Raw genomic sequence first — 25,015 nt, 5'->3', positions numbered from 1 at the left:
AAAGTAGATAACAACCTAAGAAAAATCTTTGAAAAGATTCATGAGATTGCTGGTTTGACAAGTTTATTAGACTACCATTTCTTCCACCTTTTACTTTTTAAACACTTTCTCCATTCCTATTTTTTGATCTTACTAATATTAAAAGAACATCTATCAAAATAATGAATAATTTTCAGCATTAGTAAGCACTAATCTGTCCCTGCCTGCCACAAGGATGCATCACTTTGGAGGCAGACTGGGAATGATCACAGACTCAAATACCTTGCTTCGCTCGACTCGCTGACGGAGTCGCTTTTGATGAGCACTCTTTTTGTGCCCCACATTGGGTGCCAGAATATCAGGATTTGTAGTCCTTGATCCCTCTGAACTTGCAGGAGGGATAGGGAGAACATGCCCCTACCAGGACAAGCTGAGAAAAGAAAAGGCCCACTGACTGCCCGCACCCAGCACTCCCTTGCCAGAGGACAATCAGATGTGTCAGCGAGGAACTCCTTTATTGAGAAAGTCCCTCAAGCTAATATCGGATGCTGGAGCCTATCAGCACAAAGGTGGGCAGGACAGGGAGGTCCATGTGTTTACTCTCATTATAGGTCTCAGCAGAGAGCGATAAAGCAATAACACATTCATAACCAGTTGTAATCAAGTGTCAGCAGAAAATGATTCACAATACCGATGATATAGCTCCAAGTTAGACATGGTGTTCATACCTGACAGCTCATTTCTTTGTGTGGTTATCCTACTCAGTGATGCAGATTCATGGGCGAGCCTGACCCTGCACTCAGCTCCCAGCACTACTCCTGATATAATTGCACATTCCTCTTTTACCTTGCATATGGCATTATCTTAAGAAAGATTATCTTACTTGTCTTACTGTAAATATCCCAAAATCAAATTCCAAATCAAAAATCAAAAACAGTGACAAAACAGGATAAACCAAAGGAAAGAACGCAGAAATAACTTCACACAGTAAATTAAACACATACCACAAAAAGAAACAAAAACAAAAGGCTGAGAGTGTGACCTAGTGATTGAGTGCACCTAGCATGAGCAAAGCCCTACGTTATATACATTGGTACAACATACACAGAGCAAGCTGGAAAAGTGGTATTGTGGCTCCAGTGGCAAAGTACTAGCCTTGAGCAAAAGTGCTCGAAGAGAAAGCCCAGGCCATGATTTTAAGCCCCAGGAATGGCAGAATAAATCATCTTGTTTTCATATCTTAGAGTTTATTTCTATTAGCATAATTTCATATTGTAATATATGCATAGTTATTGTGATCCTCTGCTAGGAGAATCCTAGACATATACTAATTATTAGAAAGGAGGGCATCACTGCACTATTCATAATAGCAAAGTGATGGAAACAACTCAGATGCCCCACTACAGATGAATAGATGCAAAAAAATGTGGTACAAATACACAATAAAACTACATAGCCACCAGACAAGATGAAATAATGGCATTTGCTTGGAAGTGGATGGGACTTGAGCAAATCATGTTGAGAGATAATCCAAGACCAAAGGAACAAAAGGTACATGGTCTCTTTGATATGTGGGTGTTATATCCAAATAGTACAGAGCAATGACTTCATACTCAGGTACTCCAGGCCACTGACATGAATTTGAAGATATAGATATATCTATATAGACATATAAGTCTATGATGGGATATATATTCTGTAGACATATTGATATATTATATAGATAAATGTGTATCTGACATACAAGAACTCCACTTAATTTTAATTATGTTCTTAAATTTATGTGCCAGTGATTGCATATAGCATTTCTCTTTTTGAATACTTGTTTGTAAAACATAACTAGTGTATACAAATGTATTAACTGAAACATGGTAGACTCAAGGGAGACCTTGGATAGTGCATATCCTTAGTGACACAAAGTCAAAATTCCACAAAATAAAAAGGAAACAGGTAATAGGGGTAGAAATTAGACAAATGAAGAAGAGGAGAATGCAGTCAACAATACAATGTATATCTTAAAAATTTTAAATCAGCGAGAGAAAGAGTAGAAGGGGAGGGATGGATGAGCATATTGAAATGGGTGATATTGGTAAAACTGCATTGCATTCATAAACTGTTTTGTTAAGTGGAATCTCTTTTGTTAAGTACAACAACTTAAAGATAATGTTTAAAAGGCACTAAATACACGGGGTTGGATGTTTGACCTAGGGGTAGAGGGCTTGCCTAACATGCACTAAGACCTGGGTTTAATTCCTCGGTACCACATACATAGAAAAAAGCTGGAAGTGGTGCTGTGGCTCAAGTGGTAGATCTCTAGCCTTGAGAAAGCCCAAGAATAGTGCTCAGGCCCTGAGTTCAAACACCATAACTGTCAAAAATTAAAATAAAGTAAAGATAAAAGGCACTAAATACATTAAATTGTAAGCCAAATTTAAAAAAAAAAAGAGAGAGAAATGAGGGAAACCATGGAGCCTATGTTTCTTTGAATCTGGCTTATTTCACTTAAAATTATTTTTTTCCAAGTCTTTCCATTTCCTTCTGAATTATTTCTGATGAAAGCATAGACTTCCATTGTGTGTATAGGTATATATACATACATACATATACATATACACACTTTTACTTTTTCACATTTTTAGATGTTATTATGACTTTTATAGGACAATAACAAGCACAATATATAAAGCTAAATAAATATACAAAGCACAATAACAAAAAATCTGTAAATCACACATATTTTTATTTATTTCCATAAATATTATTTTAGCTTTTCAGAAATTTATGTATATTTTTATACATTGCATCATGGTTAAAGTAGATCTTAGTCATAACTTTTGTATCAGGTAACTTATTATGAGTTTTTAACTGCTTTTTACAGATATCTGGAATTAGTCCTCATATGAACATGTAAAATTACAATCTTTAATTTCTGGTATATGCATTTATAGATGCACTTATATTTCTATATATGTTTGTTTATGAATTTCACTTAGGAAAGGATCAAAGTCAGCACCATAAAACTTTCTAACTTTATTTTTAAAAAGTAAATATAAACAATATTATATATAAATATAAATATATTTTAAGTATAAATATAAATTATATTAAAAGTAAATATAAGCAATATTGATGGATAAAATTTTTTCATGCAAGAAGCTATTTTAAACTGCAAATATCAAGGTAATTGGATGCATTGGAGACCAGCTGGTGGCTCAAAAAATTCTTCTCCATGATATTGACTCTTGTTTAGATCAATAGCACTTTCAAATGTAGTAAAAACCAGACAAGACTTAACAGGATCTAAATTATTAAGGCCTGTGCATTGTTGCTGGAGAGTTCATTAACAATCTCATCAATACAGCATGGCTCATGGACACTGGTAAGAGCTTCATGGAACATTTTAAAAGAGAAAGATATCTCAATGGACTGATCTTGGTGGAAAAAAATTAATTAGGTAAGAATAATTACATCAGTTAAATGGAACTTTTAATTGAAAACCTGTTGGCATTTTTTAACCTACTGAACAGCTGGGCCTTAATCATTTAGTTTTATAAAGTGAAGAATACCTCTACATAACTCAGAAAGAAATCTAAATACCTGGGAAATAGACTAAAAATGTTTGAAGGAGTTTAGAAAGTGTGACCAATAAAAACAAATAGAATTTTTACTTGGGAAATTGTGCATTTTAAATATGTATGTCAGAAAAAATATAGGCAAGATTCACGATAAACGCATGCACTTTTTAGAAACAATTCAGAGCAATCTTCTCTTTAAGCTTTAACAATTTCAACTTTAAAACCCAATGTACTGAATTTCATTCCTTAAAAATCTCTAAAAGCTTACAGGAAATCGCATTGTTTCAATGATTACCTTATTGAATGGTAAAGAGAAATGACACATCAAATATTACTGAAAGATTGAGAGCCCAAAATGTGTAAACAGAAAAGACTAAGAAAAATTCTTAGTGTCATAATTAGCTTCTGTCATATTTTAGGCTATACTTCATAGTGTTCAAAATAAAACAATTAGTTTGAGTTAGAAAGTATGGTTTAGAGAGGCATAAACATTTATTTATACATGTACATTTTTAGTAGGTGGAACTTCACAGAAACACCAAATAGTTCTCTGTGTAAGTTGCTCATGACATTAATTCAGGCCCAAGCCATTTCTTACCTAATATCAGCAGCGACTGTCTCTATGGTCTTCATTTAATCTTCAGACATAGTTGAATTTTGATTGTCTTCCTAATTTATCAATTTGTCAATGAGACAACTTACCCTACTTCCTTCCTTCTTTTTACATTTTCTCTATAAAGAAATGTTTTAATGGACACACAAACCATAACAAAAAACTAAAAAGGTAGACAAAGATTATGATAGAACTAAAAAGACCAATATAATATTAGAATAAGTCACAGAATTCCTAGTAATCAGATGTAGAATGTCTAATGACATTTACTGTCAACTTGGTTGTGTCCCTTCCTTTTACAAATGAGGCATGTTAGGTTTGGGAAACAATGAGTGAAGCTTGTCCATATTCACATTGATAATGTGAAATTTTCTGTCCAATAAGAATCCTTCATTCAATAACAAACAGAAAACAATATAGCTTGTTGCTGATGGCTCATCCCTGTAATCATAACTACTCAGGAGGCTAAGATCTGAGGATCACAGTTTGAAACCAGCAAAGGTAGGTAGTACATGGGACTCTTACCAAAATTAACTAGTTCAAAAGACAGTCCTGGTAGCACTGTGGCTGTGGTTGAAATTAAAGAGTGCTAGCCTTGAGCAAAAAAAGCCCAGGCTCTGAGTTCAGGCCTTTGTGTGGGCACAAAAATAAATAAATCAAATAGTAGTTTTGTTTTGTTTTGTTTGTTGGTCATGGGACTTGAACTCTTGGCCTGGGCTCTGCCCCTGAGCTCTTCAGTTCGAGGCTACCACCGTACCCCTGGAGCCACAGCACCACTTCTGATTTGGGGTAGTTCATTGGAGAGAAGAGTCTCAGGGACTTTCATGCACAGGCTGGCTTTGAACCATGTTCCTCAGGTCTCAGCCTCCTGAGTACCTACCATTACAGGTATGAGCCAACAACGCCCAGCTCAAATAGTTTCTTTTTAATAACAATATAGTAACTTCCTCTATATTTTTTCTCTTAAACTCTCAATTATAAATCATGTGTAACAGGTTTTATTTATTTACTTTTTTAAGGTTTGACCTCAGCTGAATTGCAGCATTGGGCCCACATCACATTTCATAGGGATCCAGTTTGTATGCCAGTTACCTCTCGCTCCTTCTCTCTCTAGTAGCTGTTTGGTTTTCTTCAATAACACGAGGCCTAGTCCTCATGTTCAGTTAACAGTGGGTACGGAAAGGTTGAAACTTTATGTTTTGTCAACCCGCTCTTTGTTTTGGAGGGGATCCATCTTCATGAGATTCCTAGTCTTCTGGTGATCATCACCACCATCGTCTAACACCTGTCTGTGCACAACTTGCCAGGAACTGTGCAAACTGCTTTAATGTATTATCTCAGCAGCTTGGGCGGCCCACGCAGCTGTTGGTAAAGAGCTCCGTTTCAGAGTGGTACAAAGAGCTGGCAACAGAGAGAGAACACATCATGGCAGCTGCAGTGGAACTCGTAGAATTGTCTCTGACAATGGCTCTGATTGGTTCTGAGGGCATTTTCCTCATCATCCCTTCACATCTATTTAACAGCCTTAATGTACTTGCTTTGTGCTGGGCACAGTGTGCCAGCTGAATGAGTGAATACCGGCCTGACTTCTATGTGTGATCTCACTTCCTACCTCAGAGAAATAGTTGAATCTCTGTCCCATTTAGAGTTGTGCTGACCATGCAGGAGAGGAGGTGAGGTGGATTATCTACTCCTTTAACCATATTACCCTTAATATCCTTATTTTCTAAATAAACAGTCCATATGTGAAATTGTATTGCTCCTGGAAGTGGCTGTTTGACTTTTTATTCCAACAAGGAAGTCCTTTGGCAGATATCACTTTTTATTTCCAATTATAATTGGAGTAACCTACGCTGAAGGAATATTTTGTTTGATTATTTGTTTTAGTGTAAAGGCTAAACCAATTAAAAACACAGAATCTGTGCACTTATGTTCCATTTATTAAACCGTGTAGCTCTTTCTTTGAAAAGTCAGAAAGGAGCACAATCTGAGACACAGGCATTCTACAATGGATATGCCTCCTGCCAGCTAGCATTCTTCTCTCAAAGGGGACCTGCCTGCACTTACTTAATGGAAAGATAAATGTGTTTGCAGAGCTGTTACTATAAATTCATTTAGAAATGGGACAGAAGCTGCTCTCACATTCCTCCCAGGATGGTGCAGCTGGCAGATTTGGTTCACTGTACCTCTGGGACGTAATACATTCTAGCTTAGGTGGCAAAGTGTGATTGTTATTCGGACTTTTCAAACACAGATTCTTTAAATGAACCTTTTGAAGTTATGTATTCACTTGAAAATGCTCTTAAGACACTAGGAGGACACTATACAAAATGTTGGGTGGGGTACTGAATTGTTAGTATACAAAAAAATGATGAGTTGTGAAAAGTTAGATTTTTTTTAAAAGATGAACAAACCATAAACAGTTTTGAGAAATTTGGAATGTGTGAGAAAGGAAGATGTAGAACAGTGGTATTTAGTAAGATTCTAGATTCAACTGGGAAACAATTCCATGTCTGAACCACTATGCCAGAGAATTGCAGAAATAGTATTCAATTTTAACACTTACATTGGGATAAAATTGTATTCTATAAATATCCCACGTTAGAATTGTGCATTTTATTAAGTATTGACATGGTCAACCATCTCTACAGGCATGACAGAAACTACGATTTGTCACTCATGTATGGGCATCCCTGTTAGATACTCTATTCCTAAAATAATTGCAATTAGTATGATAAACCAAGAAAGTGAGAAATTTAGCCCAGGCTTTAAATGTATTTGCAGGCATTTAAAATTGTTTTCAGGTAACTATTTGGAAAGAGCACTTCCACTGAAATGTATGTGGTGATGTTACAGATGTCTGACAAAATTATCCAATCTCCTCTAAGATAGGCATTCAGAGTTGCTCCTAATCCAATAGATAGATTCTTAAACTAGTGAAGAAGTAGGGAAGTCCATATATGCTTCTGTCCTATTACCTCAGTCTACCTACCCAATCTATTAATAACCTTGCTCTGTCATGTACTCCAGGAAAATAGGGTAAATTGTGCATTATTTATTGCTGATACCTCTGAAGGTACTTTTTATAGTAGCTATAGAATAAAAAAATCAGACAAACAAACAGAAACAGACACCTGGTTTAGGAACCAAATCCACTCTAAGCTCTTGTTCACTCCAAGATAACCGGAGTCATATATATTTTTTGGTACTCATGAGAACATCTCTAAATAGGAGCCCTTGACATATCTGTTCCCTTTCCTCCTATGAACTAAATCTTGCTTGCTAAGACTGTAGGAATATGGTCCTTGGGGACTACTAAGTGTTGAATTTTGCTTTTGCCTATCTCGTTAAGAATTTGAATTTTCTTAACCTTTGGGAGCTTAAATAGTAATACTGAAAATATAAGCCTTTTGTGGGAATTCAATGAGATTTTTCATGTAAAGGAATTATCAGCAGTGCTTCATAGAGTAAGCATCAATATGACTACAGTGAAAACAGCATAAAAATAATGGCATTAAAGTCTGACCTGTATCTCCTCTAACATGTCCCCTCTATTACACCCATCCATTCATTTCTCCTAAGTTCTTTTTTTTTTTTTTATAAGAGTAAAGGAAAGGATTATAGAATTAACACAAGAAGATTTAGAAGCAGCTAAATCTATACATTTCGGAGTAAGAAAAACTTTCAGTTTTAACCTTGAGCTTGAAAGACACTTCTTTGAAACATCTCCTGATAACCAGATAGAAAATCAGAGTGAGGAAGAGGGCCTTTAAGAAATGTTGCATTAGGGCCCGGGAGTTTGGCCTAGCGGTTAAAGTGCTTGCCTAGCATGCACAAAGACCCGGGTTCGATTCCTCGGTATCCCACATACACAACCAAGCCGGAAGTGGCAGAGACGAGACTGCAACAAGCGACAGAGAGCGAAAGCAAGCAAGAGGAGCCCAACCGAGTGGTGGCCGGAGCGAGCGGGGCCAGAAAGAGAAGGGGGCCAAAAAAAAAAAAAAATGTTGCATTAGATTAGAGTTTTACCAGTGTCCATGAACTAAATACTTTTTGTTATTTTTTTTAAAATTTTCAGAGTAATGTAGAGAGAGGTTGCAGTTACATTCGCCAGATAGTAGGTGCCTTACTTCTCACACATTAATATCCCCTCTCATGTTTTTGTCCACATTTCCCTCCCCCTATCCTCTCCCAATCGTCTTGTTTCCCCCCTTCCCATTCCTATTTTAAATAAACAAATACAATATGCCAGGTAACCAAGTCAGATACTGTAACAATAAGAGATTAACCAAAGGGCAACAAAGGAGATGAGAAATAACATAGTACATTAAGAACAACAATCACACAAAGCTCTTGTTTCCATATCCTAGAGAGCCTTCCATTTAGTTTCATTCTATATGTACCTAGGTTTTGAGCTATTGTAATCCTCTGTTAGGAGAGTCCTAGGTTTGTACTAATTATTAAAATAAGGGAAACCATGGAGCCTATGTTCCTTTGGGTCTGGCTTACTTCACTTAATATAAAACTCATCTTTGTAACTGCTTGGGTCAGTATTTCTAAGAATCTTATTCTGATGTTACTCTTTAGAATTCAATTCTCATTTATTACTGACTTTTTTTCATATTTTTAAGGTTATCTTTTTTTGGACAATCTTAGGCCTCTAATTTTTTTTTTTTTTGCCAGTCCTGGACTTGAGCACAGGGCCTGAAAACTGTCCTTGGACTTTCTCAAGGCTAGAGCTCTACCACTTGAGCCTCAACACCACTTTCTATGTATGTGGTACCGAGGAATCGAACCCGGGTCTTCATGCATGCTAGGCAAGCACTTTAACCACTAGGCCAAACTCTCGGCCCAGGCCTCTCTACTTTTTATATAAATTTTATGTAATCATGTGTAGATAACTTCTCTTTTTATGTAGTGATCAAATTTTATTAATTACTTGATCATGATCAGAGATATTTGGACTTTCTGCAGGGTGTGTGGTGACTCAGTCAAGACCTGAAAATGAGGCCCACAACTTTATCTGTCTTTAACCACACTTGCAAGCTTAAATTGTATATTCTACTTTAACTTCTTTTAAATCTTAGAATATTTATTTTTAAAATCTTTACAATATAGACCAATGTTTTTGAAGTAAATGATCAATATGGTGTTGTTTATAAAAAGGCTTAAGAATTTTAGGAAATCTTACTGATTGTAATGTGTTCTAATTCCTTTGATATCTATAAAGAAGTACATATACCTAAATGTTTGTGTGTGTACTCTTAGCAATCTGATTTCTTTTTCATGTGGCTTTCAGTTTAGTTCTGTGAGCAGATGTTATTCCACTATACTGACAATCTCCATTATTACTGAACCTATGTATTTCTTTTCCATAGAGTTATATATGCAAACACTCCTTAATCTGTAACTCTCCTTAATTTTCAGTGCATTTTTATTAAGCAAATATTTACTAATTATCAAAATTATATATGGATATATAGAAATATATGCATATATACATATATATCGATATATGCACCATTTATTGAATAGCTTTATTGCATGCTCTTAGCATATTTTGCAAATCAGTTGTCTGTGAAGTATCTATTTATTTCCATGTTCTCTGTTCTGTACCGTTGAACTGTATGGCTATTTTCATGATGCTTTCATGCTATTTTGACTATAATGTTTGCAATTTGAATTTAGGTACTATAGTCTCCCTTATGTTATTCTTTACATTTAGATTGTTTGGCTACTTTATGTATTTTTCTAATTTATGTGTTTGTGTACAAATTTTAGCATTATTTATCTTAGCTTTCTGTGAAAAAAGCTGTTGGCATTTTGATATAAAACAAATCCTTACATTTCTAATCTACATTAGGTGGTTTGGATATTTCAGTAGTACTTATTTTTCTAATTCATCAACACCAGATGTCTTTCCAGTTTTTTTGCATCTTCTTCAATTTCTTCCATTAGTGTTTTATAGTTACACTGTAGAGACCTTTTATCTCTTCCATTAAACATATTTCTAGTTATTTTATTTTAGGGAACTGCTTTAAGTAACGTTGTATTCTTGATTTTTTTCAGATAATTAAGTATGCTGTAGAGCAATGTAATTTATTTCTGTGTTAGATTTATGATGTGCTGAATTGATTTATTAATTTAAATAACTTTTGATAGCATTTTTTTGAAGTTTCCAATAAGGTTAGGTCAGCTCTAAAGAATAACATTGTGACTTCTTCGCTAATCAGATATCCTTTATTTTCCTTGCCTAATTGCCCTGGCTAGGCCAGCACTAGACCAGATAAAAGTAGTCCAAGCAGGCAACATTTTTTTAATTGCAAATTTTACAGGCAAAAATCTTTACCTATTCCCCTTTCAAAGTGATATAAGCTGTTGACTTGGGACAATGACCTTTAGTATGATGAATATTTACTCTTTCTGTAGGAAATTGTGCAGAAATGTTATCATGAAATGATATTCGATTTTGTCAAATGACTTATCTGCATCTAATGTAAAGATCACATGATTTTTGTATCTTATTCTATCTGTGCTTACTGATTTGTGCACTTGAGACCTTCATTTCACAGTGCCATTCGAAACAACCTACTAGTATTTTCTTGAGTTTTGCATTTATATTAATTAGGGTATTCAGTTTTCTTTTTTCGTTGTTCTTAATAGAATTTATGATCTGCCCAGCTCCATCTTGTCCGCATGATGGATCTTAGGGTCTGGTATCTTGTCTTCGTGGTGAGAGAGGATGAAGCACCAGTCTCCCAGGGGATGGATGTGCCTGAATCCCTGATGACACAAGTGGGCACTTGGCTGATAGGTCACTAAACTGGTCAGTCCAGGGACAGGGACTGTGAGTTTCCTGTGACTCTGCCTCTTGACCTGACCCTATTTAGGCCTGTACTAATTCAGATACAATTGTGCCATGCCAGGTGTCTCACGTTACTGTCCTGGTTCTTGACTTCTGCCTCTTCTCAAGTCACCAAATCATCCCAATTCAATTTGTTGGTATTGTTTTTGTTCTTTCTTTCATCTCTGGTCTTCATGGCTCAGCTTCCTAACACTGTTATTTGTATTTGCTGGCTGCTGGTCTTGAGACAGGAGTCCACCAGGCAGTCACCAGCCCTTTAATAAAGACTCCAAGATTTAACCTTTCAAAATGTGGCTTCTGTGTTTTTGCAACTTATAACAGTATCAGGGAATGATGGTCTTTAAGGATTGACTTAGACAATTTAACTCCTTTAAATATTCTATTGAAGTTGCAATGAAGACATCTGGTTCTGAGCTTTTCTTTGTTGGAAAACCTTTTATGACTGATTAAATCATGTTACTATTCATCATTGATATGTTCAGTTTTTGTTTCTTCATAGTACAATGTTATTAAGGTTCATATGGTCAGGAAGTTATCCATTTCCTGCAGGTGACCAAATTTTTATAATCATAATAACTTCTGATCATCCACTGTATTTTATTTTATTCACTTTATTTTAATTTTTATTCATTTACTTTTTTGTTGTTATGAGGTGATATACAGAGGGATTATAATTACATGAGTCACGTAATGAGTGCATTTCCTTTCATGCAGTGTCTTTTGTTCCCTCATTTTCTCCCAGTTTCTCCTTTTCATCTCCACCCACCAGATTATATAGTTCACTTTCATCAGTGTCCAGTAAGCTCTACCTTTTTACCCTTGAGTTCTGTATCTATTGAATGTTAGCAGTGTTAATTGGAATAATTGGATATCTTTTCATATCTTACTTTAAATCTTACCCTCTTTTGATTTTCCTTGTCTTTTTGAAAGACAACATTTCAGTTTTTTGATTGTTTATATTATTTTATATCTATCTATCTATCTATCTATCTATCTATCTATCTATCTATCAATCTATCTATCTAATTTTTTTTTTACCAGTAGTAGGGTTTGAACTCAGGGCCAAGGGGCTGTCCTTTAGTGTTTGCACTCAAGGATGGCATTCTTCTACTGGCTTTTAAGTAGTTAGAAATAAGAGCCTCATGGACTTTTCTGCCATTGGCTGGTTTTGAACTGTGATCATCAGATCTCAGTCTACAGAGTAGTAAATGTTACTAGATTAACCAGCATTCAGCTTCAAACATTTGTAAATATGCCTTTTAATTGTTTCTGCTCTGATCTTTGTTGTTTCTTTTCTTTTACTAGTTTAGGACTTTGTTTATTTTTAATTCTTCCAGTTTCTTAGGTAGAGCACTAAGTTTCATATTTCAAATCTTGCTTTTCTTTTCTTTTAGGTCTGCTCTTGTACCACATAAGTTTTCTAATCCTGTATCTCCATTCTTGCTGTTTAAAACTTTCTTTGTTTACTTCTTAATTGTAACTGGGTCTATTTTGATTGTTCTAGTGGGAGCTATTCAATTTCTGCTATTTATGTAGCTACCATTTTTATTATTAATTTTCAGTTTTAAGACAATGTGGTCCAAAAGAGTGATATAGCTACAATTTAAAAAAGAAATAACACTTCAGAAAACAACTATTGTGTTCAGCCTTTGTTCTCATCCCTGATTTTCTTAGGACAAATTCCAAAAAGAAGAATGATGAGTTGGAAGGAATAGGGATATCCTTATGACACCATTAGAGTGATATAGTAATAGTCTTTCATATTCTTTTACCAGTAACTAAAAGAGTTAGCTTTTCTATATTTTTAAGCATCACATATTTTAAAAATTCATTTTATTTTGACATGAGCATACACCTTTTACATTTGGGTAATTGTTTTTGTGACTACAGGTGTGATGTATTAAGTATCTGTTGACTGTTAATGAAGACAGAAGATAATTATTAGCGCAATCCTCGGGCTCACAGTTTATATTAACTATACTAACTCCCCATTTCACTTCAGCTACCCAATGCAATAATCAGCTTGATAATTCTAAAAAGAAGTGAAGACTCAGTTGGTATGTCTCAAAAATATGGTCTGCCATGGCTTTGCTGTGGTGTTCTGTAGGTTTTATGTGCTCTTGACCTGTCTTCCAGCTAAAGAGGATAAAGCTCCTCAGTACCCATTTGCATGGCAACTACCATTTGTACAGTAGGGTATCAAGCATTGCAATCTATAAGGTCTTGATTCTTTTTTTAATTCATTTCACAGCTCACTAATTGCCTCAAGAGGAAGAGGAAATATATGTTTGTATTCTGAAGCATCTTACACTGATAGCTCAAAGCTCATGAGCCCTGTCAGTGAGGTACTGAACCTGTTATAGATCAATCAAATAAGAGTCCATGTACCACAGCACAGGACAGTAACTAAGTTTCTGTCTTGTTAAGACTCGCAAACATTTCTGTCTTGTTAAGACTCGCAAACATTTTTTTTTTTTAAATCATGAACCTCTAGTTGGTCATTTAAGCAGGTGCAGCTCAGTAGCATTCATTCCTATTCTTTTTCCTTGAGAAGCCAAATGAACTTGTATTGATATGGAAATTTTGCGGGAAGAAAATAGCACAAAGGATTAAGCTTGTTTTCTTGAAAGGGGATTAATGCAGGTATTGAGATTCAAAACTGTGACACCATTGCTGAGACTGCATATTTCAGAAATAGAGTTGAAGAAATGATTAGGGTTTATATCCTTAAGCCTTTGGAGTGAATAGGCTTTAAAATCTTTCTTTTCTTCCTACTGTACAAGAGAACCGCTTAGTTATTGGATTCCACATGGGATCTGTATAGTCATTCAAAATGTTAGGAATTAAATTCAGTGTGTGTGTGTGTGTGAGAGAGAGAGAAACAGAGAGAGAGAGAGAGAGAGAGAGAGAGAGAGAGAGAGAGAGAGAGAGAGAGAGAGAGAGAGAGAGGAGAGAGAGAGAAAGGAAGTAGGCACGGAGAAAATGAATAATTAGAATGATAGTGTACCATTCCTAAAGAAATGGAAAGACTTGGAAAGAAATTATAGTGAAGAAGTAAAACAGACCCAAAGATATAAATGTGCATGATTTTCTTCATTTGGGGTAAACTGTACCTATAAATTCATGAGCAAACACATTGGCTGGTACACAAGTGGTTACACATAAATTAACTGATATACAATAGAATCTATGGAGAACTCAAAGAGCACAATCTTTTAGAAAGACTGTGTCAAAGCCAAGCAAAATAAACGCCAGGAAATGGGTATTTTAATAGAATTATTACAAGTATTTTAATGGAATTGGTGTGGTTATTAAACCACAATGTCCCAGGTAAAATAGGGAAACACAATGCATGCTTTCTAGTATTAAGAAAGACTGCATATGTATTTCCTTCACTTGTCCTCTTCAATTTCAAACTAGCTTCTGTTGCACGTGTGTATTCAATCAATGTTCTTTTGGTTTTCAGACGGATGCTGCTCTAATGTATGATGCTGTGCATGTTGTGTCCGTGGCAGTCCAGCAGTTTCCCCAGATGACGGTCAGTTCTTTACAGTGCAACCGACACAAACCCTGGCGTTTTGGCACCCGCTTTATGAGCTTAATCAAAGAGGTAAGTCAGGGGAGGAACTCTCTCACCTTGTGTCTGTCCTCCATTGAAAGAGGAAAAAAAAAAAAGAAAAAAGAAAGAGGTGAGAGTATTGCACACACTCCACACAAGGTTATCTTCCATCTTTTATACCAAGCTTTCATTTCACCCCAAGAAAAATTATTACCAAACAATAGAAAATTAAATTGGTTTGAACATTAAAAAGTTGGTGAATCAGAGCCGGGAGTTTGGCCTAGTGGTTAAAGTGCTTGCCTAGCATGCACGAAGACCCGGGTTTGATTCCTTGGTACCACATACATAGGAAAAAGCCAGAAGTGGTGCTGAGGCTCAAGTGGTAGAGCTCTAGCCTTGAGAAAGTCCAAGGACAGTGCTCAGGCCCTGACCTCAAGCCCAGGACTTGGCAAAAAAAAAAAAAAGTTGGTGAATCATAAAAAAAAATTGTAATTTATGGTACTGTTAGCTTTTTCTTCTGTAAATCTTTGTATTGTTTTAGAGAGATACAGATGTTTCTATAATGATAGTGGAAAAATAGTGGAAAGAATATATTAAGTAATAAAACAAATGTATTTTTAACATAGATGCTATAGGTACATTTAAATAATTATCAAATGTATGAGTTTTAAAATGCAGTTATTTTGACTTAGTATCTTAAAATATAATGTCCAGTTATATTTGTAAGATCTTTAAACAAAAATTGAAAGTATCTATTCAAAGAAGTGAAAATTTCACATCATATCAAATAATGTAACCATCTATCATTTCTAATTAGTTTTTTTTATACATTGAGCAAGTCTAAAGTAGAAAAAAGTGGGAAAGAAAGAAAATTATACATACATGAACATGTGTATTTGTTTCTTTCTCTCTTTTTTTTGTGATTGATTGAAGATAAGAGTCTTACAGATTTTTCTTCCTGGGCTGACTTCAAAGTACATTCTTTAGATTTCAGCCTTCTTAGTAGCTAGAATTACAGGGAGGAGACAGACACTGGCATAGGGCTCATTGTTTTCCTCTTGTCATGTAAATCAAGACATTTCTTACCCTCTTGTACTTTTTATAGATGAATTTTTAAGTAATTCTTAATCTTCACTGCAAAGGAATCACATAAGATTACTACCACATAAGAATATTTTATTTGCTTAAATCAATTATCAAGTTTGTAAAAATTGACTTTATGTGGCTGGGAGTTTGGCCTAGTGGTAGAGTGCTTGCCTAGCATGCATGAAGACCTGGGTTCAATTCCTCAGTACCACATATATAGAAAAAAAGGGCAGAAGTGGTGTTGTGGCTCAAGTGGTAGAGCATTTGCCTTGCAGAAAGCTCAAGGACAGTGTTCAGGCTCTGAGCCCAAGCCCCAGGACTGGCAAAAAAAAAAAATGATTTTATGGAAATAAAAGTCTTAATGAGATCAGGAACAAGAACATCTAGTTCTTGGCAAAGATTTATTAACAAAGTTTCCTTGTCTAATTCTTCACTATACTTTTCAGTAGGCAAGTTGATGCTGCTCCCTGAAGAATCTGAGTTTATTAGCTACTCCACACTACCAATCGACATCTGGCTTAAAACCAGGCACCACAGAGTTGTAACATAGATCACAGGTCTCAGGAGCTGAAAAAAAATCAATTTTTCTGAACTCAGCACATGAACACTGAGACTATGATGTGTGTCAAGCAGTACTAAAAGAGATATTTGTATGGCATTCCCCTTCCCAGTTGTATTTACCATAGGGTGTAAGTAAGAAGTATGTCCATTAAAACACCCCGGGCTTCCTTTGAGAGGACCAGCAGGAGAGATGTCTCTCAACACCAGAAAAAGCTGTTTCTTCTGAGCAGATGGCAGGTCAACAACTGTGATCTTTTATATTGGTTTTTCTTCATCCTGTCTTTTCTGCATTGGTTGTCTGAGAAAGTTAAATATTCGATTTGTGATAGAACTGTAGCAGATGTATTGTTTTAACTGCTGATTGTTTTGTCGGTTTTATATTGTTATTTTTTTCTGCTAACCAAAATTTTCTCTTGTGATAAAACTGAGTAAAAATATAATTCTTCTTAAATTAGTTAACAAATGCTTTAGTGAAAGCATATCGCAATATGCCTAAAGATGACAATATTTTTCTTTTATTTATATTTATTCCCTTAAACCTGTTTTTAAATCCTGTAAGTTAGTAAATAAGAAACACACAAGGAGACCAAGAGGTATTGCAAATAAAGGTATTTAATTTCAAACATTATTTAAATATTATCTTTAACTATGGAGATCTACTTATGTTAGTCTAGTGTATTTTATTTAAACACTAGTTGTGAATGTACATTTTACCAGTTATTTTTCACATAATTTTTTTCCAAGATATTTCAAAGGTCAACTCATGAAGAACATTTAACTTCATTTATTCAATCAAGAGAACAGAAATAAAAAAAATAAGAAAAAGAAAAATGCTGGGCACCAGTGGCTCATACTTGTAAACCTAGGTACACAGGAAGCTGAGATTTAAGGATTGATGTTCAAAGCCAGCTTAGGCAGGAAAGTCCATGAGACTGTTAGGTTACCATCAGAAAACCAGTAGTGGTGCTGTGGCTCTAAGTGTTAGAGAAACAGCCTTGAGCAAAAGAGCTCAGGAATAGTGCCCAGGCTCTGGAGCAAAGCTCAAATCCCATAACTGACCCCCACCCCCCCAAAAAAAAGTCCAAGTTGGCTTATTTGCTCTTGACTGACATTCATGAAGCAGAGATTGAGGGATCACTTTAAAGTCAACCCAGATAAATAGTTGATGAGATTCAAATAAAAAAATTCGAATCAAAGGTATTCCCAACTATGTGAGAATTACAAATAAAAGCAACTCTGTGTAGGCCTACTTGGGACACCAATGGGGTGTTCTATTAAAAAAATAAATCAGAAAGCGATGGAGGCATAGCTCAGGGGACAAAGTGCCTACCTAGCAAATGAGAGGTCCCGAGTTCAAAACACTATATTGCCAAAGAAATAAATTTACATATTTGCTCACCTTGGAGAAATTTTTAGATTGATAATTAAATGTGTATCGAAAGCTAAATATAGCTAGATAGAAAATAATTATGATACATTCTTGCAAGTCTTAGGGAATAGCAATGTGAGAAAGTAATTATTGTAGGGGAAATTACATAATTGAAGAAGTCCAACTGGTTTCTTCCTTTTTCTTTTCCTTTTTTTAATTTGATCATGGGGCTTGAACTCTGGGCCTGGGTACTCTCCCTGAACTCTTCAGCTCAAGGTTACCATCTTCCCATTGAGCCACAGCTCCAATTCCCGTTTTCTAGTGATTAATTGGAGATAAGAGTCTCACAGCTTTGTATTGCCTTGGCTAGCTTTGAACTATGACCTCAGATCTCAGCCTCCTGAGTGGGATTACAGGCAGGAGCCACCACGCCTGGCTAAAACTGGTTTCTTATAGATGACTGATTTTACTGTAATGATCTTTTTTACTATTATTGTAAATTTCTTATTATTCTAAACTTAGAGGTGCTGTTTTCTAACCATTTTATGTACAATATACAAGATATTCAGTATCTCAAGAGACTAAGTGCTTCTTACTGTTTAAAAGAGTTCCCTATTTAATCATCAAAATTTCTCATGGAGCCTTGGAAACAAAAAATTGTAGAAAATGAAGGTACAGCAAATTTCATAGCAAATCCATGATACGTTATTTAGAAAAGATGTTCTCCATATTAAAGAAGAAAATTTAAAAAAAATTAAAATCTAGATCAATGTAAATTTATGTTAAACTAAAGATAATATTTTCCCTAGTGTTTGCAGAAAAACATTTAATCTTATCTTTTTTACTAAAAGCTGTATATTTTTCATTTTTCCTTTTCTTATAGGCTCATTGGGAAGGTCTCACAGGCAGAATTACTTTCAATAAAACCAATGGCTTACGAACAGATTTTGATTTGGATGTGATCAGTCTCAAAGAAGAAGGTCTAGAAAAGGTACTTGACTTCTTCAGTTTACTTACTTTGATTATGAAGTGAAATGTAAGATGGAAATGTAAGATTAAAAAATATTTGCAGTTGACTCATTTCACTTATATTCAATTTCACTAAGTAATTCTGAAATATGGAACTTCAATTTGTTATGTCAAATATGAGTTGACAAAAGATTCAAGAATAAAATGTCCTAAGACACTTGGAACAGTTTATTTTCACATGGGTTTGGGATTTTTTTTCGGTGTGTACAATCTTGGCTAACAATACATAACTATACTTATATTGTACCTAATCTTAATTAGGCTTAACATTTTATGTGATAACTACAAAAATTGGTTTAGTATTTTTTTATATATACAGCTTTTACTTTCTTTTGGGCTTTCCTACTTAGAGTAGTCTATAAAAGTGAACTAGTTATATGTAAACATGCATTACTGAGTCATATTTCAAAGAAATATCTAACTTAATGTTTCATAAAGTAAATTAGGTCTGAACCCAAATGTAAATACTACACTGGATTATCTTACTTAATTCTACCTTAAAGAACAAAGGTTTGTAGAACTTAAGAATGTACTTAAAGAATATTTTCACTGTATGTTGGTTCACATTTGTAATGTATGCATTTAGATTTTTTCTGGTAAGTCCATTGAAAATTACCAATAAACACATTTTTATATGAGAAGGAAGATTTTTTTGAGACATTAATTCAATTCAAAGTAATATATGTGTTGTTCTAAGATTAGGACAATAACACATTTCTTTATCTAACAAATGGCTAAAGAAGTATATAATGTGCTTAAGAAACTGTATATACAAATCCTTAGGCTAAAATACTTATAAAAATCTCAACCCTTAGAGTACTTAAGTTTAAGCTAAATGAAATTAGGGTATAGAAAGATTTTGATGTTTCCTTCTTTTAAATCACGTAAGAATCTATTCTATGTCTACTTAGTGTAAAGTATACTTAATAGAGTCTATGTCTAAGTTAAGTAAAAATAAAATGTAAGTTTTTCAAGGTAAAAGAAGTAAGTTTATCAGAAAGGGAAAGAAAAACTATAAAAGAAAGTAGCAGAAGCTCTTAGTCAGAAGATGAGTCTAAAAACAGAGTCCAAAAGTATAATTTTAATTCCATTTAATTTTTAACTTGAATATATCTGAGCTACAAAATGTAATTAAGAATGTTTGTTTTGCTTAACTTCATCCTAAACAAGAGGTGAGATAAATAAGAGGTTTATCTTTGTGATTGTTGTTCTTTTATTTTTACTTTTGTAGGTCATGGGGCTTGAACTAGGCCAGGGGGCTGTCCCTGAGCTCTTCAGCTCAAGGCTACCTCCTTACCCTTGAGCCAAGCCCCACTTCCTATTTTCTAGAGGTTAATTAGAGATAGAGTCTCAGGTCCTTTAGTGATTTGAACCTTGATCCTCAGATCTCAGCCTTTTGAGTAGCTAGGATTACAGGCAAGAGCCTGATTGTTGAATGCAGTATGTGAAGTTATTTCTTTTCTCTTTTTTGTAATATTATAATGCTTCAAACATTTGTGTGTATAGGTTACTAAGAATGTCATATAAATGAGAAGGGGGCCCAACTGAGTGAATATACTGAACTAGAAGAGTAAAAAAGATATCAATACTTATACTGAAAACTTAGCACCTTTGATAAGTAGAACAATATAATAACTGACAAATCAATGTCATATTAAAAATAATTTAGTAATTGTTACTGTAGTTCCAGTGTTAGAGTGCTAGCCTTGAGCTGAATAGCCCAAGGACAGTGCCCAGGCCCAGAGTTCAAGCCCCATGATCACCAATAAATGAATAAATAAATGTAATTTATAGGCAACATTCTTCTTGAAAGTAGGCCAGAAGTTTTACTTCCTATAAGTAACTGAAATAATTGGCTAGGGTAGAATGGAAGGCAAGTTTCATTACTTATGACTCCCAGGATTGATGAGTAAAGGCAAAGAATTACTGCTTTCTCTTTTTTTTTGGTTTTCTTTTCAGTTAATGATGATCATAGAGAACATGGTAATGCAGCTTCCATAAACTAACCAAATGATGTATTTGGTGTGATTCTGGCCTCATCTGTTTGTCCAGAGGCCTGTCTGTAAGCATCCATTCACTGTGTTGTGTGGGTATAACATGTTTGAACATGTGAGACCTACATAATCATGTATTGTGGCCTATTCTAACTGAAAGTATCACTTTCATTAAAATCTCTATTATAGTACAAGAGGAAATATGAGAATAATGTATCTAAATAAGATTTTGCTGTAAGCTTCTTTTGGAGAATATTTTTTAAAATACAAAGAAGTAATTTATATATATATATATATATATATATAATTTCCAAAGATAATTCCAAGAACTGTTTTACTGGAAAGAAGGTGTCTGCCTTTATCCCAGGTTTTTCTCTGTCTTTTAAGTCGGGCATGTATAATATGGCTTACTTGCTTCATAATGAGGTATATAATAGGCCCATTACACTTAAAGATATACCTTATTTATGAGTTTCTAGCCAGTATCAAAATATGATTGGATGTGGTTTATCTGAGTGAATGGAAGGAAGTTTGAATGGAAAATTAAACTTTCACACTGACTGGGGCAGTTCCATGGCTCATTTTGTTCTTCAGTGTCACACTTCACTGGACACACTTCACAGAGCAGTGAATCATGCTTAAAACAAGCAGCCTTTAACGACAGCACATAATGCAGCAGAGGTGAATAATAAGTGCTGGCAGTCTTAACTTCCACCTGCAGTATTTGCTCTGAGGTACCTGATGGACAATTTACAAAGTACATGTGCTGTTTTATAGATTGGAACTTGGGATCCAGCCAGTGGTCTGAATATGACTGAAAGTCAAAAAGGGAAACCAGCTAACATCACAGACTCCTTATCAAATCGTTCTTTGATTGTTACCACCATTTTGGTAAGTATTTATTTTCCATTATTTTCAGACAAGCTTAGATTTCATCCACATAGAAAGAAAAGTGCATTATATTTGAAACAGTAATGAACAGAATGTAGTATATTTTGTAGTTATTTAGCAATTACTGCATAGCAGACTAATCAATGGTAATTCAGTAAATGTTTATTTATTTTTTTAATCTTGCATGATGTAAGTTCAAGGATATTGTTCAGGGTGTTTGTACTGATTAATATAGTTTCATATATTTTCCATTAGAGTTAGTCACTACCAAAGAAATGCCAACATCAAGATTTGAAATATACACAAACATGTAGATATAGAGGTACGGTTCAATAAAGACAGATGTGAACTTTATTTCTATTTCTTCCTTGCAAATGTATTTCAGGGGTTATAACATTTGTTTTTTAATATTGATTTTATCTCTCCTTTCAGTTTCATTGTTTTTAGTTTGGGGAATAATTTATTCCCCACTGTTCTCCCTTAGAAAAATCAGATAACAAGTGCTTTCAGATGGCAGGAATACTTCCAACATAAAATAATCACATCATTACTGATACCCTAGATTTTTTTTACTGCTGTTGTAATTATATACTTTAATTAGACTGCAAAATAATGGTCACTTATTTTGCTTGCCAAGGGGAATTTTAGTTGTAGAATAATCAAGGAACTCATACAATTATCTAGATAGTACTTTTTACCTGTGGAAGTTTATCAATGCTCATTCTTAGACCACTTCAGTCATCAAACGAGCATCCAACAAGTCACTTAGAAATGTTCAACATTTCTATAATTTCTTAGTTTGATTTAAAGTGACAAATCAAGCCAAAAGGACTCAATAATATTATACTTTCACTAGCAAAAGGGTTGTTAGAACTAGAAATGTCCAAAGAATATAGATTGAGTTAAAGACTTTTTTGACAGTGAAGCAAAGAAGGCAATTATAAGGAGCATTGGAACTAGTCAAGCCTTTAATTACTGCCCTACAAAAGACCGCAGTTCACTTTTTTTCATCTGTATCTAAACTTGGAGTCCTTTTTAAATGTGATTTTTAGATCTCTCTTTTCAAAATCAATTCTCATAGAAACAAGGTAGCCATATGATTTAGTCAAAGTATGCTCACAAGACAGTAATACACCTGTTCTATCCACCCTTTGTGGGTGACCACATTCTACCATGCTAGAATTGTTGCAGTAACTGTAACCATCTCTTCTCCATGCCTACATCCTTACTCCTTCTCAGTGCTTTGTATCCTCACTAACAGTGAGTTCCATTTTACAAATGGAATTCTACTTCCCTGTTTACTTAGATAATTTTTTAGAGAATCTCTGAGAACTTCTCAAGCTCAAAAATTCCAGTCTTAATATGCGAGGCCTTCTACTATCTTAACTTATTCTGGTGTTTATTCTATTTTCGCCTTTCAGTCTGTGCTTTAACGGAAGTATGAAACCAGGTAGCCTGCAACTTACATCCATTGTGTATACTCTGTTCTCTCTTTGCAAGATGTTCCTTTCCATTTATGGTAGTGTAGTATTTGTTTGTACTATCTGTGAGTCAGAATAGATATCTTGCTATTCAGTTATTTCTTGGGTACCTTATTTTTCCAGACACCCTGAAGATCCTTGGAATGATAGAATTTGATGAGTACCTCTGTGTCAATCTCCCTCTCTCTCTCTCTCTCTCTCTCTCTCTCTCTCTCTCTCTCTCTCTCTCTCTCTCTCTCTCTCTCTCTCTCTCTCTCTCTCTCTCTCTCTCTCTCCCCCAATACCACATGTCCTCTGTAATGCTTGCTGAGGTAAGGAAGGTTATGCAGAAGGAATCTGTAACCTCAGCAATACTGCCACCATATTCCTTTCTGTAATCTCCATGAAACAAGTACTCTTAAATCTATCCTTTATTCTAGGCCTACAAAGTCATCGCTCAGTTCTTTATTTTCTTTTGGATAAATGCAATTCATCATTCTAGACTCATTCTAGGTGCTGTCCATTCCATAAAACTCTTCCATCTCTTTGTTGAGAGTGTCTTACGAGCAGGAGGTTATACATTTCACCTACCATAATCTTTCATAATGGCCCTTACCAAGCATTTCTTTTTAATTTGCAAAACACAATTTTGTGTGTCTCTATCTCCATATGAACTGAGTTATACAAGGTCAATAATCTAATCTTATATTTGGAAGTTTAATATTTTATGTTTCTCAAGGTTTCAGGAAAGAAGCCTTGAGCACAGCAGCACATTCAATGAAGGTTTATCAAATTAAATTTAATAAGTGGTATTTAATTAAATGAGCAGTTGAGGGGAATAACCTACCTTTAAATAACTGCTCTAAAATATTTTTCAAGTATAGCAGTTATTGCAATCTTAATGAAAACAAATCAGATGTGTAATATTACTGATGTAGCTTCTCAGTCTTGTTTAATTGCTCAAGGTAAATTTATGGGAAATATTCAGATATTTTCTTAATGAGGAAGAATTTTATATTTATCTATAATCAAGTAACATTTAATTTTAAATTTATGCTAGAGCCAGCCATAAGGCTTTAGGAAAACCTCTGCTATTCCAAACATACTTTATACCATTTGAAGCAGTGTATTTCAGCTTTGGGCTTGATAGCTTCATCTTTTAAAATTCCACAAAGACTGTTGACGTACAACTACACATGAGAAGTGCTTTAATCAATACTTATTATAACTAAATGAAGTGTAATTATCAAACTTGCTCCATGATTAGATACCATAAGTAGGTTATTTTAATTTAAGAATAAAATACTGTTAGTTTCTAAAAAGATATTATGTCTACAAGAAAAAAGAGTCTCTTTTCTTTATAGTGTTTTTTTTTTATTCCATTTCTCAAAATGTTGGTCATCAGGTACTGAAAACTTAAGAGATCAAACTTAGAGCGACTATTTACCTGATTTATGTGAACTTGAAGCTCAGTATACTTTACTACTATTTCATTTATTATTTATGGAGAGATTTGGATCACTTGATTAATGTTATGGCTAGTCTTCTTTGTTTTTCTCTTTCAGAAAAATCTCAAAGGAAATCCTAGGTATCTTGTGATTAATGATATGTCTCTCAAAGTCACTGTCATGTAGAGGGGACACAAAGAGCAATTCATTTATGGTTCTTATTCCCTACTTTTATGATATGTTCTTTGAAAAAAAGTGAAATTTTATCCATTCCTTGTTGGGGCCTGATCGCTGTCTCGGGCCTGTTCACCATTCTGGCTCAGCGGCCATTAAAGGGCTTTGGCCAGGCATTCCTTGCATACCTGTCTTGAGGTATTTCTGTGTACATGACTCAACTGAACCCCATAGCGCAGGTCCTCAGCCCACAGGCATTCCTGGACCCATCCTGCCCAGTATTTCAAAACCTGAAAGTTTGCCCTGACCCTTAGTGATAGCACCTTGGCCTCTTTCTATTGGTTCCTTTCCCCTTTCCCACCTCCTCTTTTCCCCATAGTATATAACTAAGTGCCCAACGCAGTAGAAGAGA

General features: G+C 34.7%; 1 protein-coding gene across 3 annotated transcripts in view; it reads left to right on the top strand.

Annotated features, from left to right (window-relative positions):
- The window catches only part of Grik2 (glutamate ionotropic receptor kainate type subunit 2), a 533,349-nt gene that overhangs the window by 321,334 nt on the left and 187,000 nt on the right, over positions 1-25,015 (top strand). For all 3 annotated transcript variants that reach the window (XM_090338374.1, XM_090338373.1, XM_090338375.1), the window contains exons 8-10: positions 14,499-14,642; positions 18,491-18,598; positions 21,408-21,521. In XM_090338374.1, the coding sequence (XP_090194500.1) occupies positions 14,499-14,642; positions 18,491-18,598; positions 21,408-21,521 (366 nt within the window). The remainder of the gene's footprint in view (positions 1-14,498; positions 14,643-18,490; positions 18,599-21,407; positions 21,522-25,015) is intronic.

Source organism: Megascapheus bottae, chromosome 8 (genome assembly GCF_031878675.1).
Source record: "Megascapheus bottae isolate mThoBot1 chromosome 8, mThoBot2.hap1, whole genome shotgun sequence".
Classification (NCBI taxonomy): domain Eukaryota; kingdom Metazoa; phylum Chordata; class Mammalia; order Rodentia; family Geomyidae; genus Megascapheus; species Megascapheus bottae.
Note: the sequence above shows the minus strand (reverse complement) of the source record. Positions and strands in the feature narration are given on the sequence as shown.